Consider the following 21,986-nt stretch of genomic DNA (forward strand, 5'->3'; position numbering starts at 1 on the left):
ATAAAAATTTTTATAAAAATTTTTATCCCTTTTTGGGGTGTCCCCCGTTTTTTGTTTTTTCCCTTTTTTTTTTTTTTTTTTTTTTTTTCTTTTTCCGTGTCCGGCAACGGATCGCAACCCTCAGTGTCGCCCCCGCACCGGACCGGGACCGGCAACGGGATCACAACCCTCGGCGTTGCCCCTGCGCCTCGCTCAGCCAGTGAGCGGGAACCGGTCTGTATGTGGGATCAGAACCCTTGGCGGGAGCGCCGCCGCGCTTCCCAAGCGGCGCACTAGCGCAGTGCGCCACCGGGCCGGCCCTTAATAAATTACTATTGAACTATTCTATCCACTTCAAATTAATATCCAAGAATTTTTTTTAACTGTTATTTTTTTTATTGACTAGAGTTTAAATGTTGCATCTTGAAGAGATAAAATGATACTTTCAGGAAGTGGTAGAGAATGATGGAGACTAGAAAAAGAAGTGGATTGTTTAATTTTTTAATTGATAGAGAAGTGTATTGCTTAAATATTAAATTTCTGTATTTTAAGTTAAATGACCTGTAATAAGTACTGTTCTTTTCTTATAGCTAAATTTGAGTTATTACTAAGGGATATGTGAGTAAGAAGTTTAGATTTCCAAACCATTTCAAGAATGTATTTAATTATACTTTATGTATGAATAATTATAATTAATCTTGCTCTTTTAAAAAAAAATTAAGTTGCAGTAAGATAGTGAAAAGTACTTAATTGGTAAGTCAGAAGATAAAGGGCTGAGTCCTTGCTCTGCCCCACTTACCTTAGCCATTTAGTTAACTTTTTTGGGTTTTGGTTTTCTCAGCTATAAAATGGGACAGATAATATTTATAATTTCTTCCAGATCAAAATTGTAACAAATGCAACTGAATCTAAGTTAAATCTAGCTTAAACCAAACGTGGTCCCTCTGTAGGGCAGAACCATATTTTATAATTGAGAAAACACACTAAGATGAGTATCAACTGAAGTGGTCTTGTATTTAAAGAAGGAGAAAAACTGTAACATAGAATGGCTTCAATTGAAATTGGATCTTTTTCCTACCTTTAAATTATGTTTTCCTGATCACAAAATTAATTGTACTTTCTACATTTATAGTAAACATTTTTCAAAATAGAGTTTTACAGTAATGACAAGTATACAAAAATTTAAGTTATAATGGCTCTGAAAATTTTGTCACAAACCACCTATAGAACAATATTTTACTTTCATCACAAAAGTGTACCTATTTATAAGTTTTCAAACTTGTCACTTTGTATTTAAAAACATGTATTGGTATTCTTTCTAAATTCTGTAACGGTATATAGTCAATTCACAGATTTACTAGACTTGTTGATTAATTTAGCAGCCAAGGAAAGATTTCCTTAGTCTTCCCCAGATTAATTTCTGTTTGATGGAAGGATTACATGGCATGTTACATTTGTTACACTATATGTTATTGCTTATATTTTATTTTGGAGTTATATGAGACTGAACTGAATTTTTTTTTTAACTGAATTTGGTCAGGAAATTTGAGTTTCCTGAGAGTTACATCAGGAAAGGCATCTTAGGCAATAAATGTCTCATCCAAGATATATACAATAATTTATTCATACATTTGAAAATAGAATTACATATTGGGTATATAAAATACTTAGTTTCTGCAAAAATTTAAAACTACTAGCACTTATAAGTAACTCCTTGCTTTGTCTCTTACTTCCAGTATGAAAACAAAGTTGCAGTACGTGACAGAGTGGCATTTGCTTGTAAATTCCTCAGTGATACTCAGGTGAGAAGAACTGACTTAATTCCATATTTGAAGGGCTTAATACTTATTATTACTTGATTATTCTAAGGTACTAGCCTTTATGTATAATTATGTATGTGAGAGACTTACATGTAAGTTCTTCTAAAAAGTTAATTTCTTTCTTAGATCAAGATATTACAGACATATCTATCATCACTAAATTTACTTCTTTAGAATGCTCACCTAATATTTTAGTTTATTTCTTCTTTTGGAAGTAAGATTAGTAGATAAAGATGTTAAACTCAGCTCTTAATGATGCTACAAAAGAATTTCTTCATTTTCAATACAATAAGTGGTTGCTGAATGCCTATGTTATGATATAGTGAGGGAGAAATGTACATAAACCACTAGTAATACAGTGTGCTAAGTGCTATAATAAGGAGTAAGTGCTGGGGGAATATAGAGGAATCTTGGCTTGAGTTTGGAGTGGATAAAGTCAAGAAAGACCTAACAGAAGTGATTTTTCTTGATGATCTTGAAATTCCCTTTCAACTTATATTCTGTGATTCTATAACTGCTATGATAGACAAGAACTTTGCAGAAAAATGAGGGTAATTCTCTTTAAAATAGTAAACCATCTATAGTTTTTTTATAGAATAATTATCAAAACATAGTAAATGTTTTTAATATTTTTAATTTTTTTTAATATTTCAAATGATTTTGGATACTGCATTGAAATTTGTAATAGATGCAGACTTCTTAGAGAATACATACCTAGATTTCAGCAAGGGATTTTGTTTTCCTTTTTTTTTTTTTTGGCTTTTTGTCTTTTTTACTGACCGGTAACGGGATCACAACCCTCGGTGTCGCGCCCGTACCAGGGACCGGCAACGGGATCGCAACCCTCGGTGTCGCGCCCGCACCACGCTCAACCAGTGAGCGGGAACCATTCTCCACATGGGATCCGAACCCTCGGCGGGAGCGCCGCCACACTCCCAAGCGGCGCACTCACCAGTGCGCCACCGGTCCGGCCCTGGGATTTTGTTTAAAAATGTTTTCCATTAGGAATGAAATTGTTCCAAATGTAGTAATTTTGAAGTACAACATATGTAGTAAAAGAGATTTCTTTAGAAAAATCACTTTGAATTTTCTAGTTAAATAGATACATCGAAAAGTTGACCAATGAAATGAAAGAGGCTGGAAATTTGGAAGGAATTTTGCTTACAGGCCTTACCAAAGATGGAGTGGACTTAATGGAGAGTTATGTCGATAGAACCGGAGATGTCCAAACAGCAAGTTACTGCATGTTACAGGTCAGTGCAGTTTGACAGCAGCTTTTTTTTAAAAAAGAAAAGCTTAACCACACACTGTTTTTTACTTCAATTGAAAGTGGGTGCACACTTTTGCTTGCTTAGGGGTTTTAGAAGGCATTTAGGTTTAACCTAATCGGTTGATCTACTGAGAACTTGTGCCTTATCTTACTGTCCCTAAGTCTCCTCTCTAAGTTACCCAGTTTTTCTTTTCACTCTGGGAATTGCCAGTTTTGACTACATCTGGATTTATATATAGCTCAAAAGGAACAGAGAAACCTCTCTTCAATTTCTCCAGTTTTTGACAGAACTATGCCTTTTCCCAAAGAGATTCACTTTCCCTGGTCTGAACTACATTTTCACTCAAAGTGTAGCAGGCAAGTTATGCCACAGCTCTCTCAACTCTCCTTTTTCCTCTTTATTATCAATGGGTGTGATTTAGGGTAACCAGTTCATCTGTTTTTTTCTGTTATTACTATCCAGTGGTTAAAAACATATTCTTGGCAAAGTTGCCTGCTAGGTTTTTTTTGTTGGAAATATAGTGAAAATTTAGAATATTTCCCTGTGATTTTCCTATAACCCTCCAGCTGATCTTACCTTTTCATAGTGTATTAGTCCATTTTCTGTCACTTATAACAGAATACCTGAAACTGAGTAATTTATAAAGAAATGAAATTTATTTCTTACTGTTTCAGAGGCTAGGAAGTCCATGGTCCAGGGGTACATCTAGTAAGGGACTTCTTCTTGGTGGTTACTCTCTACAAGGTCCCATGGTGATGCAGGCAATCACATGACAAGGATGGCAAGAAAGCTCGCTTGTTTTCCTTATAAAGCCATGAGTGCTCATGACAACCCACTAAACCATAAATCCATTAATGGATTAACCCATTCATTTGCTGGGCCCTCATGATCCAGTCACTTTCTCAAGGCCCCACCTATCAAATATCATAATAGGATTTCCCATCCTCTTAACACTTTTACAATGGGGGATCACATTTCCAGCGCATGAATTTGTGGGGGACATTCAACCCATAGCACATGGTGTCAGTACGTTCCTTATTCCTATCCTCATCCTTTTACACAAGATGATAGCGTGCTGTATACTGAATAAACATAGTAAAATGTCCCCTTCCTCCTCTACCTTCTTATGAACATATAGGAGAATACTTCAAAAAGTTAATGGAAAGATTCATATTATCTTTTGATTCTGTTTTTCCACAAACTTTTTGAAGTACTTTCACACAGATTGTCGCGTACAAACCACAAAGTAAACTTACCTAAAGTATAAAGCCTCTGCCCATGGAAGAAAAGGTATCCTTCTATAACATTTGTTTCATACTGAAATGAGATTATATGTTTTAAATTAAACTGTAGATATATGGCTACAGAGTACAAATGGGTTAGTAACCTTTTATCAAGATTTATAAAATATGGGCCGGCCCGGTGGCGCACTGCTACAGTGCGCCGCTTGAGAGTACGGTGGCGCTCCCGCCGAGGGTTCGGATCCCACATACAGACTGGTTCCCGCTCACTGGCTGAGCGAGGTGCGGGCACAACACCGAGGTTTGCGATTCCGTTGCCGGTCCCGGTCCGGTACGGGTGCGACACTGAGGGTTGCGATCCGTTGCCGGACACGAAAAAAGACAAAAAAAAAAAGGAAAAATAAAAAGATTTATAAAATATATTTAAAATGCAGACAGTATATAATTGGATCTTCCTTTTTTAAAAATCCAGTCTGATAATTGCTGCCTTTTAATTGGGTTGTTTCCTCCATTTACGTTTGCTATGGTCAAGGTTAAGTCTACCATCTTACTATTTGTTTTCTGTTTTGTTTTTCCTTTTGTTCCTCTTGTTTCTTTTCTACTTTATTTTGGGTTAATTTAATATTTTCACATTACACTTTATTTTCTCTATTGTCTTTATAACTATAGTCCTTTTCATTATCCATTTTTTTTCTTTTTTGAAGTGATTGCACTAGGTCCAACAATGTGCATCCTTAACTTCACGAAGTCAACGTTTTACCTCCTCATACTTAACATTTCACACCTGACACATCATGCTTCCTACTTTACCCTTTCCTTTTATTACTTCACAGCTGACACTTTCCGAGTTTTGCTTTATACTTCCTATTTCACTCTTCACAAATGTTAAAACAGTGTAATTACCGTCTTACCCACTCTTTAGTCCTGTTGTCATAAATTTTATTTCTATGTACATTATAAGCTTCAATTTAGAGTGTTACTATTTTTGCTTTGAACAGCAATTTGTTTTTGAAGTAAATCATGAAAAAAAAAGAAAGCATGGGCTTTTATATTTATTCACTTATTTAACATTCCTGGCATTCTTTATTTCTTCCTATAGACCTGAGTTGCATCTGGTATCATTTCCCTTTGGTCTTTCTCTTTAGCATTTCTTGTAGTACAGATGACAGTTTCAGCTTTTTTATTTTAACTGAAAATGTCTATTTCACCATTGTTTTTTCTTTTAGCACCTTAAAGATGTAGTTTTATAGTCTTCTGGCCTTCATTGTTTCTGACGAGGAAGTCAGCTTTTCTTACCCTTGGGTCCCTGTATGTGATGTTTCATTTTTTCTTTGGTTTCATTCAGTATTATCTCTTTTTCTTTGATTTTTCAGCTGTATGAACCTAATTTGTGGTTCTTTTTATCCTGCTTGTGATTCACTGAGCTTTGTGGATCTGTACATCAGTATTTTTTTTTTGTCAGATTTGTGGAAGTTTGGGGGCATTTTTTATTATTATTTTTTTTCTGCCCCAATCTCATGCTGTTTCTCTGTGGACTCTAAGCCATTTGATGTTGTCCATAGATGCCTGAGGCTCTGTTCATTTTCCTTCTATCTTTTTTTCCCTCAGTTCTTCATATTGGATAATTTCTGTTGATTTGTTCATTGACTCTTCTGTCCCCTCCTGTCTGCTATTAAACTTTTTAGGGAATTTCTAATTTCAGTTATTGTACTTTTCAGTTGTAGATTATCAACTTTATTATAGTTTACATTTTTCAGCTCAAATTCTCTATGTGTTCACTAATTAAAACCCTATTTTTTCTTCTAAGTCTTTGACCACATTTTTTGGAACATATTTCTTTTTTTTTTTTTTTTTTCATTGAAAGCTCAAATAGAATACAAGGTTTAATTTTAAAATTTTAGAACTTTACATTCTCTCAACTTATAGGTAGGATGTTTTGGGGTTTTTCTTAACTGTATATTTATTGAGTACAGTGTGATATTTGGGTATATTTATACAGTGTGCTGTGATCATGTCAAGATAATTAGCATATCTATCACCTCCAACATTTGTTACATCTTTATGTTGGGAACATTTGATATACTCTCTACTAGTTATATATTGTAATTTGTTGTAGACTGTAGTCTTCCTACAATGCTATAGAACACTAGACCTTATTCTTCCTGTCTCACTACAATTTCGTATCCATTGACCACCCCTTTCCCTATCCCCTCCTCCCCTTGCCAGTCTCTAATAACCACTATTCTGCTGTCTACTTCCATGAGATCAACTTTTTTAGCTTCCACATATGAGTGAGAACATGAGGTATTTCTCTTTCTGTGCCTGGCTTATTTCACTTAATGTAATTTTCTCCAGGCTCATCCATGTTGCTGCAAATGCAGGTTTCATTCTTTGCTATGGCTGAGTATTGTTCTATTGTGTATATATACAATATTTTCTTTATCCAGTTATTAGTTGATGGACATTTAAGTTAGTTCCATATCTTGGCTATTGTGAATAGAGCCTTGATAAACATGGGAGTGCAGATATCCCTTCAACATGTTGATTTCCCTTCCTTTGGATGTATACCTAGTAATGGGATTACTGGATCATTGATAGTCTATAGGTAGTTGTTTGAGAATTAGTTGTTTTACTATTGAATTTGTTTGAGTTACTTGTATGTTGTAGATATTAATCCCTTGTTGAATGAATACTTTGCAAATATTTTCTGTCATTCTACAGGTTGTCTCTTTGCTCTGTTGATTGTTACCTTTGCTGTGCAGGAGTTTTTTAGTTTTATGTAATACCATTTGTTTAGTTTTGCTTTTGTTGCCTCTGCTTTTAAGGTCTTATTCATAAAATCTTTGCCCAGTCCTATGTCCTAAAGCATTTTTCCTGTGTTTTTTCCTAATAGTTTTGTATTTTCAGTTCTTACATTTAAGTCTTTAGTTTGAGTTGATTTTGGCATATGGTGAAAGATAGGGATCTAGTTTCATTCTTCTGCATATGGATCTCCAATTTTCCCAGCATCATTTATTGAAGAGACTCTCCTTTCCCCAATCTATGTTCTTGGCTCCTTTGTTAAAAATCAGTTGGCTGTAGGTATACGGATTTATTTCCAGATTTTCTATTCTGTTCCATTGATGTATGTGTCTATTTTTACACCTGTACCATGCTGTTTGGGTTATTATAGCTTTCTAGTATATTTTGAAGTCAGGAAATGTGATGATGCCTCCTGCTTTGTTTTCTTTTTTGGGTTTGTTTTTTTTTTTTTGCTCAGGACTGCTTTGCCTATTTGGGGTCTTTTGTTGCATATAAATATTTGGATTGGTTTTTCTTTCTGTGAAGTATGTCATTGGTGGTTTACTGGGGATTGCATTGAATCTGTAGAGAGCTTGGGGTAGTGTGGTCATTTTGACAATATTGATTCTTCCAGTCATTGAACATGGACTATCTTTCCATTTTCTTATGTTGTCTTTAATTTCTTTAGTCAGTGTTTTCTAGTTTTCCTTGTAGAGATCTTTCACCTCCTTGGTTAAATTTATTCCTATTTTGTTGTTGTTGTTGTTACTATTGTAAATGGATTGCTATCTTGATTTCTTTTTCTGCCAGTTCATTTTCAATGTAGAAATACTACTGATTTTCATATGTTGATTTTGTATCCTGCAACTTTACTGAATTTGTTTATCAAATCTAGGAGTTTTGGGTATATGCTTTAGGTTTCTCTCTGTATAAAATAATGTATCTGTGAACAGGGACAATTTGACTTCCTCCTTTCCAGTTTGGATCCCCTTTATTTCTTTCTCTTGCCTAATTGCTCTGGCTGTGACTTCCAGTACTGTGTTGAATAAAAGTGGTGAGAGTGGACATCTTTGTCTTGTTCCAGTTTTTAGGGGAAAAACTGAAAGCATTTCAGTATGATGTTAGGTGTGAGTTTGTCATACGTAGCCTTTATTGTGTATACTTTCCTTTTGTACCAAATTTGTTGAGAGTTTTTATCATGAAGGGATGTTGAATTTTATCAAATGATTTTTCCACATCTATTGAGATGATCATATGGGGTTTTTTTCATTCTTTTGATGTGATGTATCAGATAGTTCATTGATTGCATACATTGAACCATCCTTGTATCCTTGGGATAAATCCCACTTGATCATGGCATATAGTCTTTTTGGTGTGCTGTTGAATTTCATTTGCTAGTATTTTATTGAGAATTTTTGCATATACATTTATCAGGGATGTTGACCTCCAGTTTTCTTTTTTTGTCATGTCCTTGCCTAATTTTGGTATCAGGGTAATGCCAGCCTTGTAGCATGAGTTTAGAAGAATTCTGTCCACTTCAATTTGTTGAAATAGTTTGAGAAGTAGTGGTATTAGTTCTTTAAATGTTTGGTAGAATTCAGCATAAAGCCAACTGGTCCTGGGCTTTCTTTGTTGGAAGACATTTTATTACTGATGCTGTCTCATTGTTATTGGTCTGTTCAGATATTCTATTTCTTCTTGGTTGGTCATATGTTTATAGGAATTTATCCATTTCCTCTAGGTTTTCAAATTTATTGGTATATTGTTGTTCGTAATATTCTCTAATGATCCTTTGTATTTCGGTGGTATCAGTTGTCTCCATTTGAATGTTTGATTTATATGGGCCTTTTCTCTTTTTTCTGGTTAATCTAGCTAACAGTTTGTCAGTTTTGTTTATCTTTTCAAAAAAACAACTTTTCATTTGGTTGATCTTTTTTATTGTATTTTTAGTCTCAATTTCATTTATTTCTGTGCTCCAATTTTTGTTATTACTTTTTTGCTACTTATTTTGGGTTTGGTTTGTTCCTGCTTTTCTAGTTCTTTAGTTGCATAGTCTATTTTAATCTTTTTTTTTTTTTTTTTTAGGCTTTTGTTGCTATAAACTTTCTTAATACTGCCTTTGCTGTAACCCATAGGTTTTGATATGTTGTGCTTCTGTCTTATTTGTTTCAGGAAATTTTATTTCTGTCTTAATCTCTTCTTTGAACCCATTGTTGTTTAATTTCCATGTATTTGTGTAGTTTCCAAAGTTTTGCTTGCTGTTGATTTCTAGTTTTATTCCATTTTGGTCAGAAAAAATACTTGATATGATTTTTATTTTCTTTTTAACTTGTTGACTCTTGTTTTGTGCCCTCACATATGGGTCAGTCCTGGAGAATGTTCCATGTGCTGATGGAAAAAAAAAAGAATGTGTATTCTAGAGCTGTTGGGTGAAATGTTCTATGTCTGTTAAGTTCATCTGGTTTTTGGTACCATTTAAATCCAATGTTTCTTCATGGATTTTCTGTGTCAATGCTCTGTCCAGTGCTGAAAGTTGGGTGTTAAAGTTCCCAACTGTTATTGTGTTGATGTCTGTCTCTCCCTTTAGATCTGATATTTGCTTTACATATCTGGGTGCTCCAGGTTTGGGTGCATATATACTTATAGTTATTATATCCTCTTGCTGTATTGATTCCTTTATCGTTATATAATGCCCTTCTTCATCTCTTAGTACAGATTTCAATTGAAAGTCTGTTTTGTCTGATATAAATATAACTACCACTACTCACTTTTGTTTTCTAGTTGTGTGAATACCTTTTTCTGTCCCTTCACTTTCAGTCTGTGTGTCTTTAAAAGATGTGTTTTTATTCATTTACTCAGTCTGTGTCTTTGAATTAGAGTATTTAGCTTATTTACATTCAAGGTTATTATTGATATATGAGGTCTTACTCCTGTCATTTTGTTGGTTGTTTTCTGATTGGTTTGTATATCCTTTGTTCCTTTCTTCCTCTCTTATTATTTATCTTTGAGGTTTGGTAATTTTCTGTATTGATAAGGTTTGACTCCTTTTTCTTTCTGATTGGTATATTTGCTGTGCCAGTAAATTTTATTTTTTCAGGTGTTTTCATGATGGTTTTTATTGTTTTTCTCTTCTGTATGTAGGACTTCCCTAAGCATTTCTCATAAGGCCAGTCTGGTGGTAATGAATTCCTTTAATTTTTGCTTTCTGATAAAGACTTTATTTCTCCTTCATTTCTTTTTTTTTTTTTTCCTTTTTGTCTTTTTTCGTGTCCGGCAACGGATCGCAACCCTCAGCGTCGCGCCCGCCCCTCGCTCAGCCAGTGAGCGGGAACCGGGCTGTATGTGGTATCCAACCCCTCGGCGGGAGCGCCACCGCACTCCCAAGTGGCGCACTGTAGCAGTGCGCCACCGGGCCGGCCCTCTCCTTCATTTCTTTTTTTGTTTTTTCCTTTTTGTCTTTTTTCGTGTCCGGCAACGGATCGCAACCCTCAGCGTCGCGCCCGCCCCTCGCTCAGCCAGTGAGCGGGAACCGGGCTGTATGTGGTATCCAACCCCTCGGCGGGAGCGCCACCGCACTCCCAAGTGGCGCACTGTAGCAGTGCGCCACCGGGCCGGCCCTCTCCTTCATTTCTTTTTTTGTTTTTTCCTTTTTGTCTTTTTTCGTGTCCGGCAACGGATCGCAACCCTCAGCGTCGCGCCCGCCCCTCGCTCAGCCAGTGAGCGGGAACCGGGCTGTATGTGGTATCCAACCCCTCGGCGGGAGCGCCACCGCACTCCCAAGTGGCGCACTGTAGCAGTGCGCCACCGGGCCGGCCCTCTCCTTCATTTCTGAAGATTAGCTTTGCTGCGTGTGATATTCTTGGCTGGCAGTTTTTTTCTTTCAGTACTTTGAATGTATTACCTCATTCTCAGTGCTGGCCAGTGTGGTTTCTGCTATGTAGTATGCTGTTAGTCTAATACAGACTCCCTTGTAGGTGACCTCACACTCTTCTCTTACTGTTTTTAGAATTCTGTTTATCTTAATAACTTTTGACAGTTTAATTACAGTGTGCCTTGGAGAAGACCTTTTTGGGTTGAATGTACTTGGGCACCTTGGAGCTTCCTGTATTTGGGTGTACATATCTCTCCCAAGGCTAGGGAAGTTTTCAGCTATTATTTTATTAAGGTTTTCTGTACCTTTTCCCCTTTTTCTTCTGGAATACCCATAATTTGAATATTTGTTCACTTAATGGTATCTTTTTCTTCTTTCTTTTTTTTTTTTTTTTTTTCTCCCCTCTTTCTGGGTTATTTCAAAACAACTGTCTTTAATATCCCAAATTCTTTCTTCTGCTTAATCTAGTTTGTTGTTGAAATTTGGATGTATTTTTCATTTCATTCAATGAATTCTTCAATTCCAGGATTTCTGTTTTTTTTTTTTTTTAATATCTGTTAAATTTCTCATTCAGATCATGGATTGTTTTTCTGATTTCATTGGATTATTTGTCTGTACTCTCTTATATCTCAGTGAGTTTCCTTAAGATTATTAATCTGAATTCCTTTTCTAACAAGGCAGCAATTTCCAATTCTTTGGGATTACTTACTGGAGCATTATTGTGTTTCTTTTATGGTGTCATGTTTCCTTGTTCTTTTCATGTTTCTTGTTGTTGATATCTGTTGCATCTGGTCGAACAGGCACCTCTTTGAGTTTTGTAGAGTGGCTTGAGTGGGGAAAGACTTTCACCTGTGTAATTTCTTCAGCTGTAATCCATGTTCACTATGTCTGTGAGTGCCTCAGTGGCCTAGCCTTGGGAGATTTGTGACGGGATTCTTTGCCAGGGATGGGCAGGCCGGAGATATTATGCACATGCACACTGCGTGTCAGACATCTCAGGAGTTGGCTTACTGTGAATGGAGTTGCTGGGGGTGTGGGCATGTGTCACATCAGGATCTTTGGGGCTGATACATCAAATGGCAGGGTCACTGCTGATTCCCTGACCAGTGACAGTCCCACCAGGGGCACATCAGCCAGTCTGTTTCTCATTCAGACGTGTGGGCATGCAGTGACTCAAAAGGCTCAGGGGTGAGTCTGCCAGTGGTGTGACAGCTGGGCTTTTTCTGAGCCAAGGGTGTGGACACATTTTGGCTTGGCTAGGTGGGTGAAGGTCAGCCAGGGACTGATCCACGTAGCCACTTCTTGGGGCCAGGTGTGAGGTTGTGCTTCCCTTGGCAATTCAAGAATGGGTCTGCCAAGAGCAGGAGTGCTGAGCCATTTCTTGGGCCATGGGCAAGGTTGCCAGGTAGGCCTGCCAAGGATGAGATTGCTGAACTGCTTCCCAGGAGGGAAGGATGTTTTGATGGAGCTTCTATTTTTAATTGGGTAAATGTGAATTTAAGACACATTTGAACAGCACTTCACAGCCTCCCAAGTCTCTTGCTTCTTCCCTTACTCTTAAGAAAAAGTTTTTACATAGCTGCTGATCTTTCATTTTAGACTGAGGGAGACATCACACAGCCCACTTCACGAACATGTTTCTAATAGCTTCATTGAAGTCTTCATCTGCTAACTCTAACATCTGGGCTATTTTAGGTTTAGATTCTATTGACCACCTTTTTCTTTGACTTTGAATCACATTTACCTATTTCTTAATATGTCTAGTGATTTTTTTGATTGAATATTGGGCATTGTGTACAGTACGTAATAGAGATCTGGCTTCTTTTACCTTTTTTCAAAGAGTATTGGTTATTGCCTTTGAAAGTGGGAAGCCCAGGGCCGGCCCGGTGGCGCACTGCTACAGTGCGCCGCTTGGGAAGCGTGGTGGCGCTCCCACCGAGGGTTCGGATCCCACATACAGACCGGTTCCCGCTCACTGGCTGAGCGAGGTGTGGGAGCAACACCGAGGGTTGCGATCCTGTTGCCGGTCCCGGTCCAGTACGGGCGCGACACTGAGGGTTGCGATCCGTTGCCAGACACGAAAAAAGACAAAAAGGAAAAAAAAAAAAAAAGAAAGTGGGAAGCCCAAGTAATATCCCAAGCCCATCTAATTCTGTCACACTCTATCTCTGAAGTGTTTCCTTTGCAGAACATGTCAGGGTTTGATTTTAAGCTTTAATGGGAGAGATCTAGAAAAGACTTACCAAATATGTATTGACCAAATTCTTTCTTAGTTTATCCTTACTGCCATGGAAGGGGAAAGAATGAGGAATAAAAATATCTTATTTTTCCGTGAATTTTGTTTTAAAACCAGGGGATTATATGCTACTTTAGTACTTAGTTCTGCCCAGTTGGTCATAATTAGGAGTAAAGTAGATCTCTACTTTTTTAAGAAGTGAAGTTGTCAACTAAGAGTTTTTCACATGTTTTTTAGCTAAATTTAACTTTGGTAGTTGAAAGTAACACCTAATTAAACAGATGAAAGATATACTCCTTCTGTTTGTGATTGAATATCAATTCCCTGTATTATCTGTTACAAGTTTCTGTTCTTTTTCCATAAGGAAGACGTTTGCTAAGTTTTCTTTAACATTTTGCTTTTCTTTCTAGTCCTCAAGTAGGACTGAGAAAACTGGACTTTAAATTGATGCCTAGGGTGTCATTGGAAATAGAGACTTTCTCTATTTTCTCCATCATGTAAAGTTAGGGAAGATATTCTGTACAGGTCTAAAAGCCTTCTGTGAAAACCCAAAGCAAGCATAGATGAAATGTGGAATGTTATAGCTGCCAGGGAAAATATAGCTTTAGGAAGATTCTTACTGGTAAGAAATTGAAGTTAGTAATGATATGAACTCTAAAGTAGATATAAGTAAAACAAATTGTTGCTTTTTGCTGTGGTCTAACAGGAGCAAAAAAACACTAAGAAAAAAATTTTTGAAGGCAGTAAATGTATGAAGTATTTTACAAAGTTCCTAGAAAAAATTAAAAGGTAAAATTAAAAATTAAAAGATAATACAGATATTTCCATGAACTTTTTGAAGACCCCTCACATGTTTTAATGGAAGGGAAGAGAGGGAATAAACAAGTTTAACTTACAGATAAATAGGTATACAAAAGCAGCATCTCAGTTCACAGTGCATTGCTAGATATGAAGGACCAGGCTCAGTATTAGTTTAAATGTGATTGAACAATTTTGATGTTCATTTGGATTAGACAGTAAACAGAGTTTGTGAACCCAGAGGTTTTAATTGTTGGAACAAAAGGGTATTCATATCTCTTTTACTGTATGCAGCCAGGAAGGTGAATAGTTTGCTTCTGGATTCTTAAACTCACCTAAAAGATAGAAAATTACACTTCCCTAGCCAGGTATGATACATACAGCACACATTTATGTCATTAATGGAGGCCAGCTTAAGATAAAATGACTGATAGGAGCTCCATTCATTTATCTATATCCTCATTAGGGGCCAGCTTTTGGCAAAAAGGAGGCCTATTCTATGTTACTCATATTCACACGTTACAAAGAATCCTCTGGCTTAGCCAGGAAATTTTAAACAATTGAAATAATTCATGCTTTCTTTTTAGGGTTCACCTTTAGATGTTCTTAAAGATGAGAGGGTTCAGTACTGGATTGAGAATTATAGAAATTTGTTAGATGCCTGGAGGTTTTGGCACAAACGAGCTGAATTTGATATTCACAGGAGTAAATTGGATCCCAGTTCCAAGCCTTTAGCACAGGTAAGTACATGGTTTTGAAGAGAATCAAATTGCAGTATGTTAGAGTTCAATTTAATGAATTATTGTTAGCTCATTCTTTTGCTTATATTGAGTTCCGTTTGATATCATCATCCCAGACTGCACTTTGTCATTGATCTTTCTGTTCTTTGGTTCTGCCACTTCCAAACAATCATTTCAGTGGCTTGAGCTTTAGACTGAGGTAGAAAAAACCACAGCAAGCCCAAGGGATCTTAGGCAAATCTAAATTAATCCTAGGGCTGTCTGAAGTATTCCAGTATATTTCACGCCCTTTCAGAATCTAAACTTTTATATCACTTATAAATTCCATTTGTGTATTAAGTTTTTTGTACTATTTATGTGTAGTAAGGCAGGATTCGGATGGGTTTTTTTATTTATTTAACAGTGTATACATGTATCTATATGTCAAATTACACAAGGAATTTTTTTTTCTTATAGCATTAGTTTAAAAAATATGAGATTATCACAAAGCACATGACATGAGATCACCATATCATAGTTTAATGTCTGATCCTCAATGTGAGCACTGGATGGTGCTATTTTCTTATTTTAGGAAATTGAGAAATTACTGCTTATATTAAAACCACCAAAGTATTGGTAAAATAGCCATTACTTGATAGTATATGTTACTAATGTATATGATAAGTGATTAAGGAAGAGCCTAGGATTTTACTGTAAAAGCAAAATGAACAGCTTCTACTACTATTATTCTAAAATTCTATTTACCATTATAAGATCTTTAACTCCTTTACAAGAAAGTGTAAAGTGTTTTCTTTACAAGAAAACTGTTCAGAAAATTGCATCACTGTACTTTGGTTTTGAAGTCATATTGGTGTATTTCATCATGGCCCGGTATACATTCTAAAGTCCGTGTTATTTTTATAATGTTGGGGCCTAAGGTTCCCAAGTTTTTCCATCAATATCAATGGTATGAGGAAAAATACAACTACACGAAGGTAACAGAACGGAAGTAGCCAAATAATGTAACTGCTAAGTAGAGATTTCAAATGTGAGCTAGTCAACTTAACAGATAAGTTATTTTAAGATATAAAATAAAGTTTTAAAAATTATTTTAAAATAATTTGTTAGGATCAAACTTTAAAGTATTTATCATTTTATTATGGTTTGCATTACATTTATTCTGCCTTTCGTTTGTTTTGTAGGTGTTTGTGAGTTGCAATTTCTGTGGCAAGTCAATCTCTTATAGCTGTTCAGCTGTGCCTCATCAGGGCAGAGGTTTTAGTCAGTATGGTGTGAGTGGCTCGCCAACGAAATCTAAAGTCACAAGTTGCCCCGGCTGTCGAAAACCCCTTCCTCGATGTGCACTTTGCCTCATTAATATGGGAACACCTGTTTCTAGCTGTCCTGGTATGACATAATTTTACAAAATACTTTTCTGAGCTGAAATTGTTTCTACATAATTGATTTTATGATGCAAATAAAATACATATTACCTTGAGTTTGTATTATTTCTAAGAAAGGGAAGTTTACTGGCTTCAAGCCTTTTGTGTTCTCTGTAATTTATGAAAATCTGTACATAAAAAGTAAAATCTATATCTGAGATACCTCAGGTAATCTCACAAATGCTGACCAATTTAAAGTTTGTGAGAAAAGCTTAAATATGAAGTAATCTTACACCATTTTCTTACCACTATTTCAGCTAAGAGGAGTCCTTTCAAATTTGATATTTAAAAGTCATCATGCCCACATCTATTAACAAATACCTTGTATTCCTAGGGAGCTTTTGATAGTCCAGCACACTTTGACATTTCCTCTTATTTCGTCTTCAAAGCCTACTTGTGAAGTACATAGAGAAAGCATTAACCTAGAAGTCAGGTCCCTTGATATTTAAGTTTTGGTGCTGCAGCTGGTATGTTTGTCAGTTACCTAGTAAATATGTATACACACACGCGCGCGCGCGCGCGCGCGCGTACATGTGTATCTTTTTAATGGTTAGAAATATTAAGATTATTTTTTATAATTTATAGTAAACATGCAAAAATTTTTTGAGAATAATAGATAATGGAATATAATGTGCTCAGTGGCTGGGAATATCTAGCTATTTACATAACTTGAAAATGATACTATGGCAAAAATTCTAATTCAAAACATTTTGGATATTTGGCACACTGGTGTAATGAATAAAGACCTGAATAGAGTGTCAGAATATCTGTTTTAGTTCTAGCTCTGTGACAATTGAGTACGTGACATTGAGAGTTTCTTTAGCCCTCTTTAATGTAAGGTGTTAGACTGAAGATCCCTTCTAGTTCTGACATTTTATAATTCTCTTCAGTTTATTCATGTAAGTAGTCTGCTTTATTGTTACATTAACATCTGAAAGACTTGCTGGTATCATTGGCTAAGTAATTATTTTTTGATCTAGATGCTTTTTTTAAACAAATGAAGCTATTATGTAATGTTTTTAAATTACGTAGTTTTGATTTAAATTTTAATCAAGGGTTTTCATTTTATGTGTTGCATGCTGATCATTTTTTTATATGGCTCTGATCTTAATAGAAAATAACAATTTGGAATATCTACTACAATGAAAGAACAAGAAGGTAAAATATAGTATAAATAAGTCATGTATCTATGTGAACTGAGATACATAGAAATAGTTAAATTTAATACATCTTTTGGATCATAAGTCTCAGGAAGTTGTAAGGATTATTTGGCTTCTAATGACACCTGAGTGCTTTCATTTTTGGTAGATATTAGCTTGTCAATCTTTTCTATTTTTGAAACAGGTAAGAAAAGATAACAATAATATTATAGAATTTGAGGAAAAGTTATAAAATATTTCAAACTCTTTTATGGAGACTGATATAATGAATATTCAACATTCAGGTATATCAAATCACAACATTTTTCCATATTTGTATCAGAAGTTTTTTCCAGGTTTGCTTCAGAAATAATTTCTTTATATAATACATATTTGAGCACTTTTTTTATTACTATTATTAGTAATTAATATTTTATTATACATTAAGATAAGGCTGATGTGTTAAGGTGAATCAAAGAGACTCATGAAGCTTATGGTATGCAATCAGCATGAATAACTAACAGAAAAGAAGTGAATATATTTTAGAAAATAAATACTGGTTTACAATCCTTTACTTGTCATTTCAAAATCTCTAAAAGAATCTGAAAATCCAAAATGTTTAAAAAACGAATTTACAGTAATCTCATTTAGCAACAAAATCTGTTCACAATTGACATGAAGCTATGAAGGTCTTTATTTCTCTAGTTTATTTGTTAACTACTCATATGTTTCACTGCAGAAATACTAATGTGTTTGATTACAGAGTGCTGCCTCGGACATCCCTGGAGGGTGAATATATATAATATATATTCACTCATTATTTTTCTTAAAATCCCAAAACATTCTGAATTCTGAAACACAGTTAGCCCCCCAGGATGAATAAGAGAAATTATATAAGGATAGTGTTAGGAATTTTGAAAGAGGGAAACATTACTTCTACCTGAAGGGTACCTGGAAAGCTTCAGGAAGAAGATACCATTTAAGCTGGTCCTTTAAAGTTTGGTACATCTAAATATGTGAAGATTTCGGAGAAGCTTTTTCAGGTTGTACTCGTAGACAAGAGGAAAAAACATGAACTAGAATAAAGAGATTAGTAAGTATGATAAGTACAAAAAGTGTATTGGAAGTAGCGAGTGCATCAGTGTGACAAGAAACTAGAAATTTGACTGATAGGAAATAGTATAGGACTATGAGAGGGAACCTTAATATGATCTTTAAAGGCATTGCTGAGTTAAGTTAATTAGAGAATATTAAGCATATTCTTTTTTGGTATGAAAACAGAGGAATCCTATTTCAAAGATAAAACAGTATCTCATAGAAATTAAATGCTGGCTTATGGCAGTTTAAAGGTTCAGATGCCTAAACTTCCCTGGTGTTTGCCTGCAGTTAGAGATTGCATCCTTCCATACATCCGTCGTGCTTTGTGATCCAAGTAAACAGGATTTCCATAAGCTTATTTAACTGAGAGTTGCATATTTTTGTACTCAGTTGTGTTTTGAAGATTAGAATTCTGTTGAAACAGTTCTAATTAATGTCATTATAAATGTTACAAATTAGAGACATTATTTATTCAATATTTATTTAGTACCTACTGTTCCAAGTGCTAGAGATGTGACAGTGAACAAAGCAAAGTCCCTGCCCTTATAGAGCTTAACTTCTAGAGGGTGACACATTTTTTTAAGTTAGATTATATACTGGTTTTGTTCTTACTCTTCTTATGTTATTAATGCATAAGTGAAACTAGTTTCCCTCAAATATTCCGTAGCACTTATAGTGAATTCTTAATTCACTATAAATCTTTTTGAAATTTAAAGTCAGTTGGTCTTTAAAAAAAAAAAAAAAAAAACCCTTCTTACTTGGCAGTTAGATAGACCTTAATATTTCCAGCTTCATTAGAAAAACTTAAGGATTAGCCTGTTCTGGATTCAGTCTGTTTTCTGTGTATGTTTTAAGTTACAAAAACAAAGTGAAAATCACTAATGAGATCTATATTTTCTTTTTCTTTTCTCCCTTTCCTTTTTTCCCTCTCATTGTTAATTATTGGTGAAGCTTTCAGGAAGAATTTCAGTGTTTTTACATCTTAAATTCTTGAATTACTTACACGTCCTTTTACCTTCATGTCATTAGCAAAAATAGATGGATATTTTTTAAAACTATCCCTGACTGCAAGACTATCCCTGTGGTCATTAAAGCGCGACCAGCAATCGTCCAAGTGCAATTTTGTATATACTGTAGTTATCTATGCAGCATGTCTTAATAGGTAACAATTGCTTAATTAGATTTACTATTTTTACTTATTTGTTTTTTCATTCTTGTCTCTAATTAAATACATCTGAAAATATTTTTATTTGATTTATTGTTTTTAGAACAAAAAAGAACATACTGAAGTAGTCAAAATTAAAGAATGAACATTTTTTTGAGAAAAATTACATAAAGATGTGTGGTGTTCATGTATAAACACATGCATATATAATAACAAATTTTCTTTAAGTTCTTGTCAGCTATAACATAGATAGAAGTATATATATCATGTGCGATGATAAGTCAAACATTGTCTATACCAGTACCTTTGATCATTCCTCCCTACCTAGTCACACCTCTTTCCTCCTCCACAGAGGTAACCACCATCTTAAATTACATGTTAATCAGTCTCTTGCTTGTTTGTGTAGTTTTATCATGTGTTTAGTTTTACGTGTGCTTTGAATTCTATATTAATGAATCATATGGAATGTATTGTTTGACTTGGCCTTTTTTGTTCAACATTAGATTTGGGGTTTTTTTGGTTTCAGTCATGCTGATTAATGTAGCTGTTGTTTATTCATTTTTTGCTATTTAGTGTTCCGTTCATGACTATAATAGCAAAGTTTTTGTACTTTACTATTGATGAACACTTTGGATGTTCCTAGATTTTTACTATTATGAATAATGTTGCTGGGAATATTATTGTGTATCTTTTCTTTTGACATGTGCAGAAGTTTCTCTAGTGTATTTAGCTAAAAGTAGAATCACTGAACATAGGGTTATGACATTGCAAGTTATAGTTTGCTCATGTTTTACTTAGGATTTCTGTCTGTTAAGGAGGGAGATTGGCCTATATCTTCCTTTCTCATGTTATCTTTGTCTGGTTTTCTTAGCAAAATTATAACAGCCTCATGAAGAACATTTGGAAGTTTCTCCTTTTTCTATTCTTTGAACGAGTTTGTGCAGATGAGAATTACTTATTCCTTCAGTGTTTGGTAAAACTGGTAAAATGGGCCTGGTGTTTTCTTTGTGTAAAGATTTTAAACTACTGATTCATATTTCTGTCAAGTTGTTTTTTTGGGTCTTTTTGTTTTTTGGGTGGCTGGCCAGTACGAAGATCTGAGTCTCTAAGGTTTTTAATTCAGGTTGTTTCATAGTGGGTTTTAATAATTTATATTTTTCCTTCGGGGGGGCTATTAAAAATGCAGGGAGTCTCCTGTCATTCAGTATTCATTCAATCTAAATTAAATCCTAGCATCAAAACTGCTATTTCAATGTGATGTGATTTATATTTTGAACATAGTTTTAGAAATACTTTTTAAGTACTTTAAATAAAATGTTGTGATATAGTTAAGGAAGATCATTTTCTTTTCCTATAGGAGGATCCAAATCAGATGAAAAAGTGGACTTGAGCAAGGACAAAAAATTAGCTCAATTTAACAACTGGTTTACCTGGTGTCACAATTGCAGGCATGGTGGGCACGCTGGACATATGCTGAGTTGGTTCAGGTAATCAAACAGCACATTCCTTCCTTAATAGTCTTAGAGTTAATAGGAGATAAAGCAGATGGCCTTTTGAGTAGTTCAGGTTTATCTATTAATGTATAGCCAAAGGATGAATTTCTTTTTTACTGTCACTTAACAGAGGTTTTGTCCATATTTCCATCATTAGAGATCCTATGTAATCTTAAACTATAAAATTAATACTTACATGAGGAGAAATAGTTTAAATACTTTGTATGGATTAAATGTTTGAGTAGCATTATTTAACTTTATTTGGGAAGAGGATATATTTACAGTTTGTTTACAACTGTAAAAAAACTGAATATACTATAATTTATCATATAATTAGATGATAAATTGAAATGATAGAATACTTATCAAACTACTCTTATCAGTTCTTTTCTAACTAATCTTGTTATGTAGTAGTAAGCGCCTCATTCAATGGAGACTCTCAAGACCATACTTAATTTTATTTTGAAGAATGTCAATGGCCCTGTGCTCCTCATTGCAATAACATTTACACCTAATTTGTCTAGTTGTCTTTAATTTAAACTCTGAGCATATCCCCGTCACCTTCATAACTATAAATGAGACATCTTGCTATATAGGTAGAAAGTAAAGCTACTCATTTTTCAGTAACTTTCTCCCTCAAGTCTAGCTTGACAATCATTTCCAATTTAATGATTTTAATGCCTTTTCCTCTGGGTTTTTATTTTTTATTTTTTCAAATACCATTTTGGAAAGCTATATTATAGTCAGATATATCATCCTGAATGGGGAAAAGCTGAAAGCTTTTCCTTTAAGAACAGGAACCAGACAAGGATGCCCACTCTCACCACTCCTATTCAACATAGTGTTGGAAGTACTAGCCAGAGCAATCAGAGAAGAGAAGGAAATAAAAGGCATCCAGATTGGAAAAGATGAAGTCAAACGGTCCCTGTTTGC

At 34.9% G+C, this 21,986-nt stretch overlaps 1 protein-coding gene across 1 annotated transcript in view; it reads left to right on the forward strand.

Annotated features, from left to right (window-relative positions):
- The window catches only part of MIOS (missing oocyte, meiosis regulator, homolog (Drosophila)), a 41,934-nt gene that overhangs the window by 17,092 nt on the left and 2,856 nt on the right, over positions 1–21,986 (forward strand). Inside the window, exons 7-11 of the mRNA XM_008591538.1 lie at positions 1,716–1,781; positions 2,894–3,052; positions 14,585–14,737; positions 15,919–16,123; positions 20,918–21,047. Coding sequence (XP_008589760.1) covers positions 1,716–1,781; positions 2,894–3,052; positions 14,585–14,737; positions 15,919–16,123; positions 20,918–21,047 — 713 coding nt within the window. The remainder of the gene's footprint in view (positions 1–1,715; positions 1,782–2,893; positions 3,053–14,584; positions 14,738–15,918; positions 16,124–20,917; positions 21,048–21,986) is intronic.

Source organism: Galeopterus variegatus, unplaced genomic scaffold (genome assembly GCF_000696425.1).
Source record: "Galeopterus variegatus unplaced genomic scaffold, G_variegatus-3.0.2 Scaffold7015, whole genome shotgun sequence".
Taxonomy (NCBI): Eukaryota; Metazoa; Chordata; class Mammalia; order Dermoptera; family Cynocephalidae; genus Galeopterus; species Galeopterus variegatus.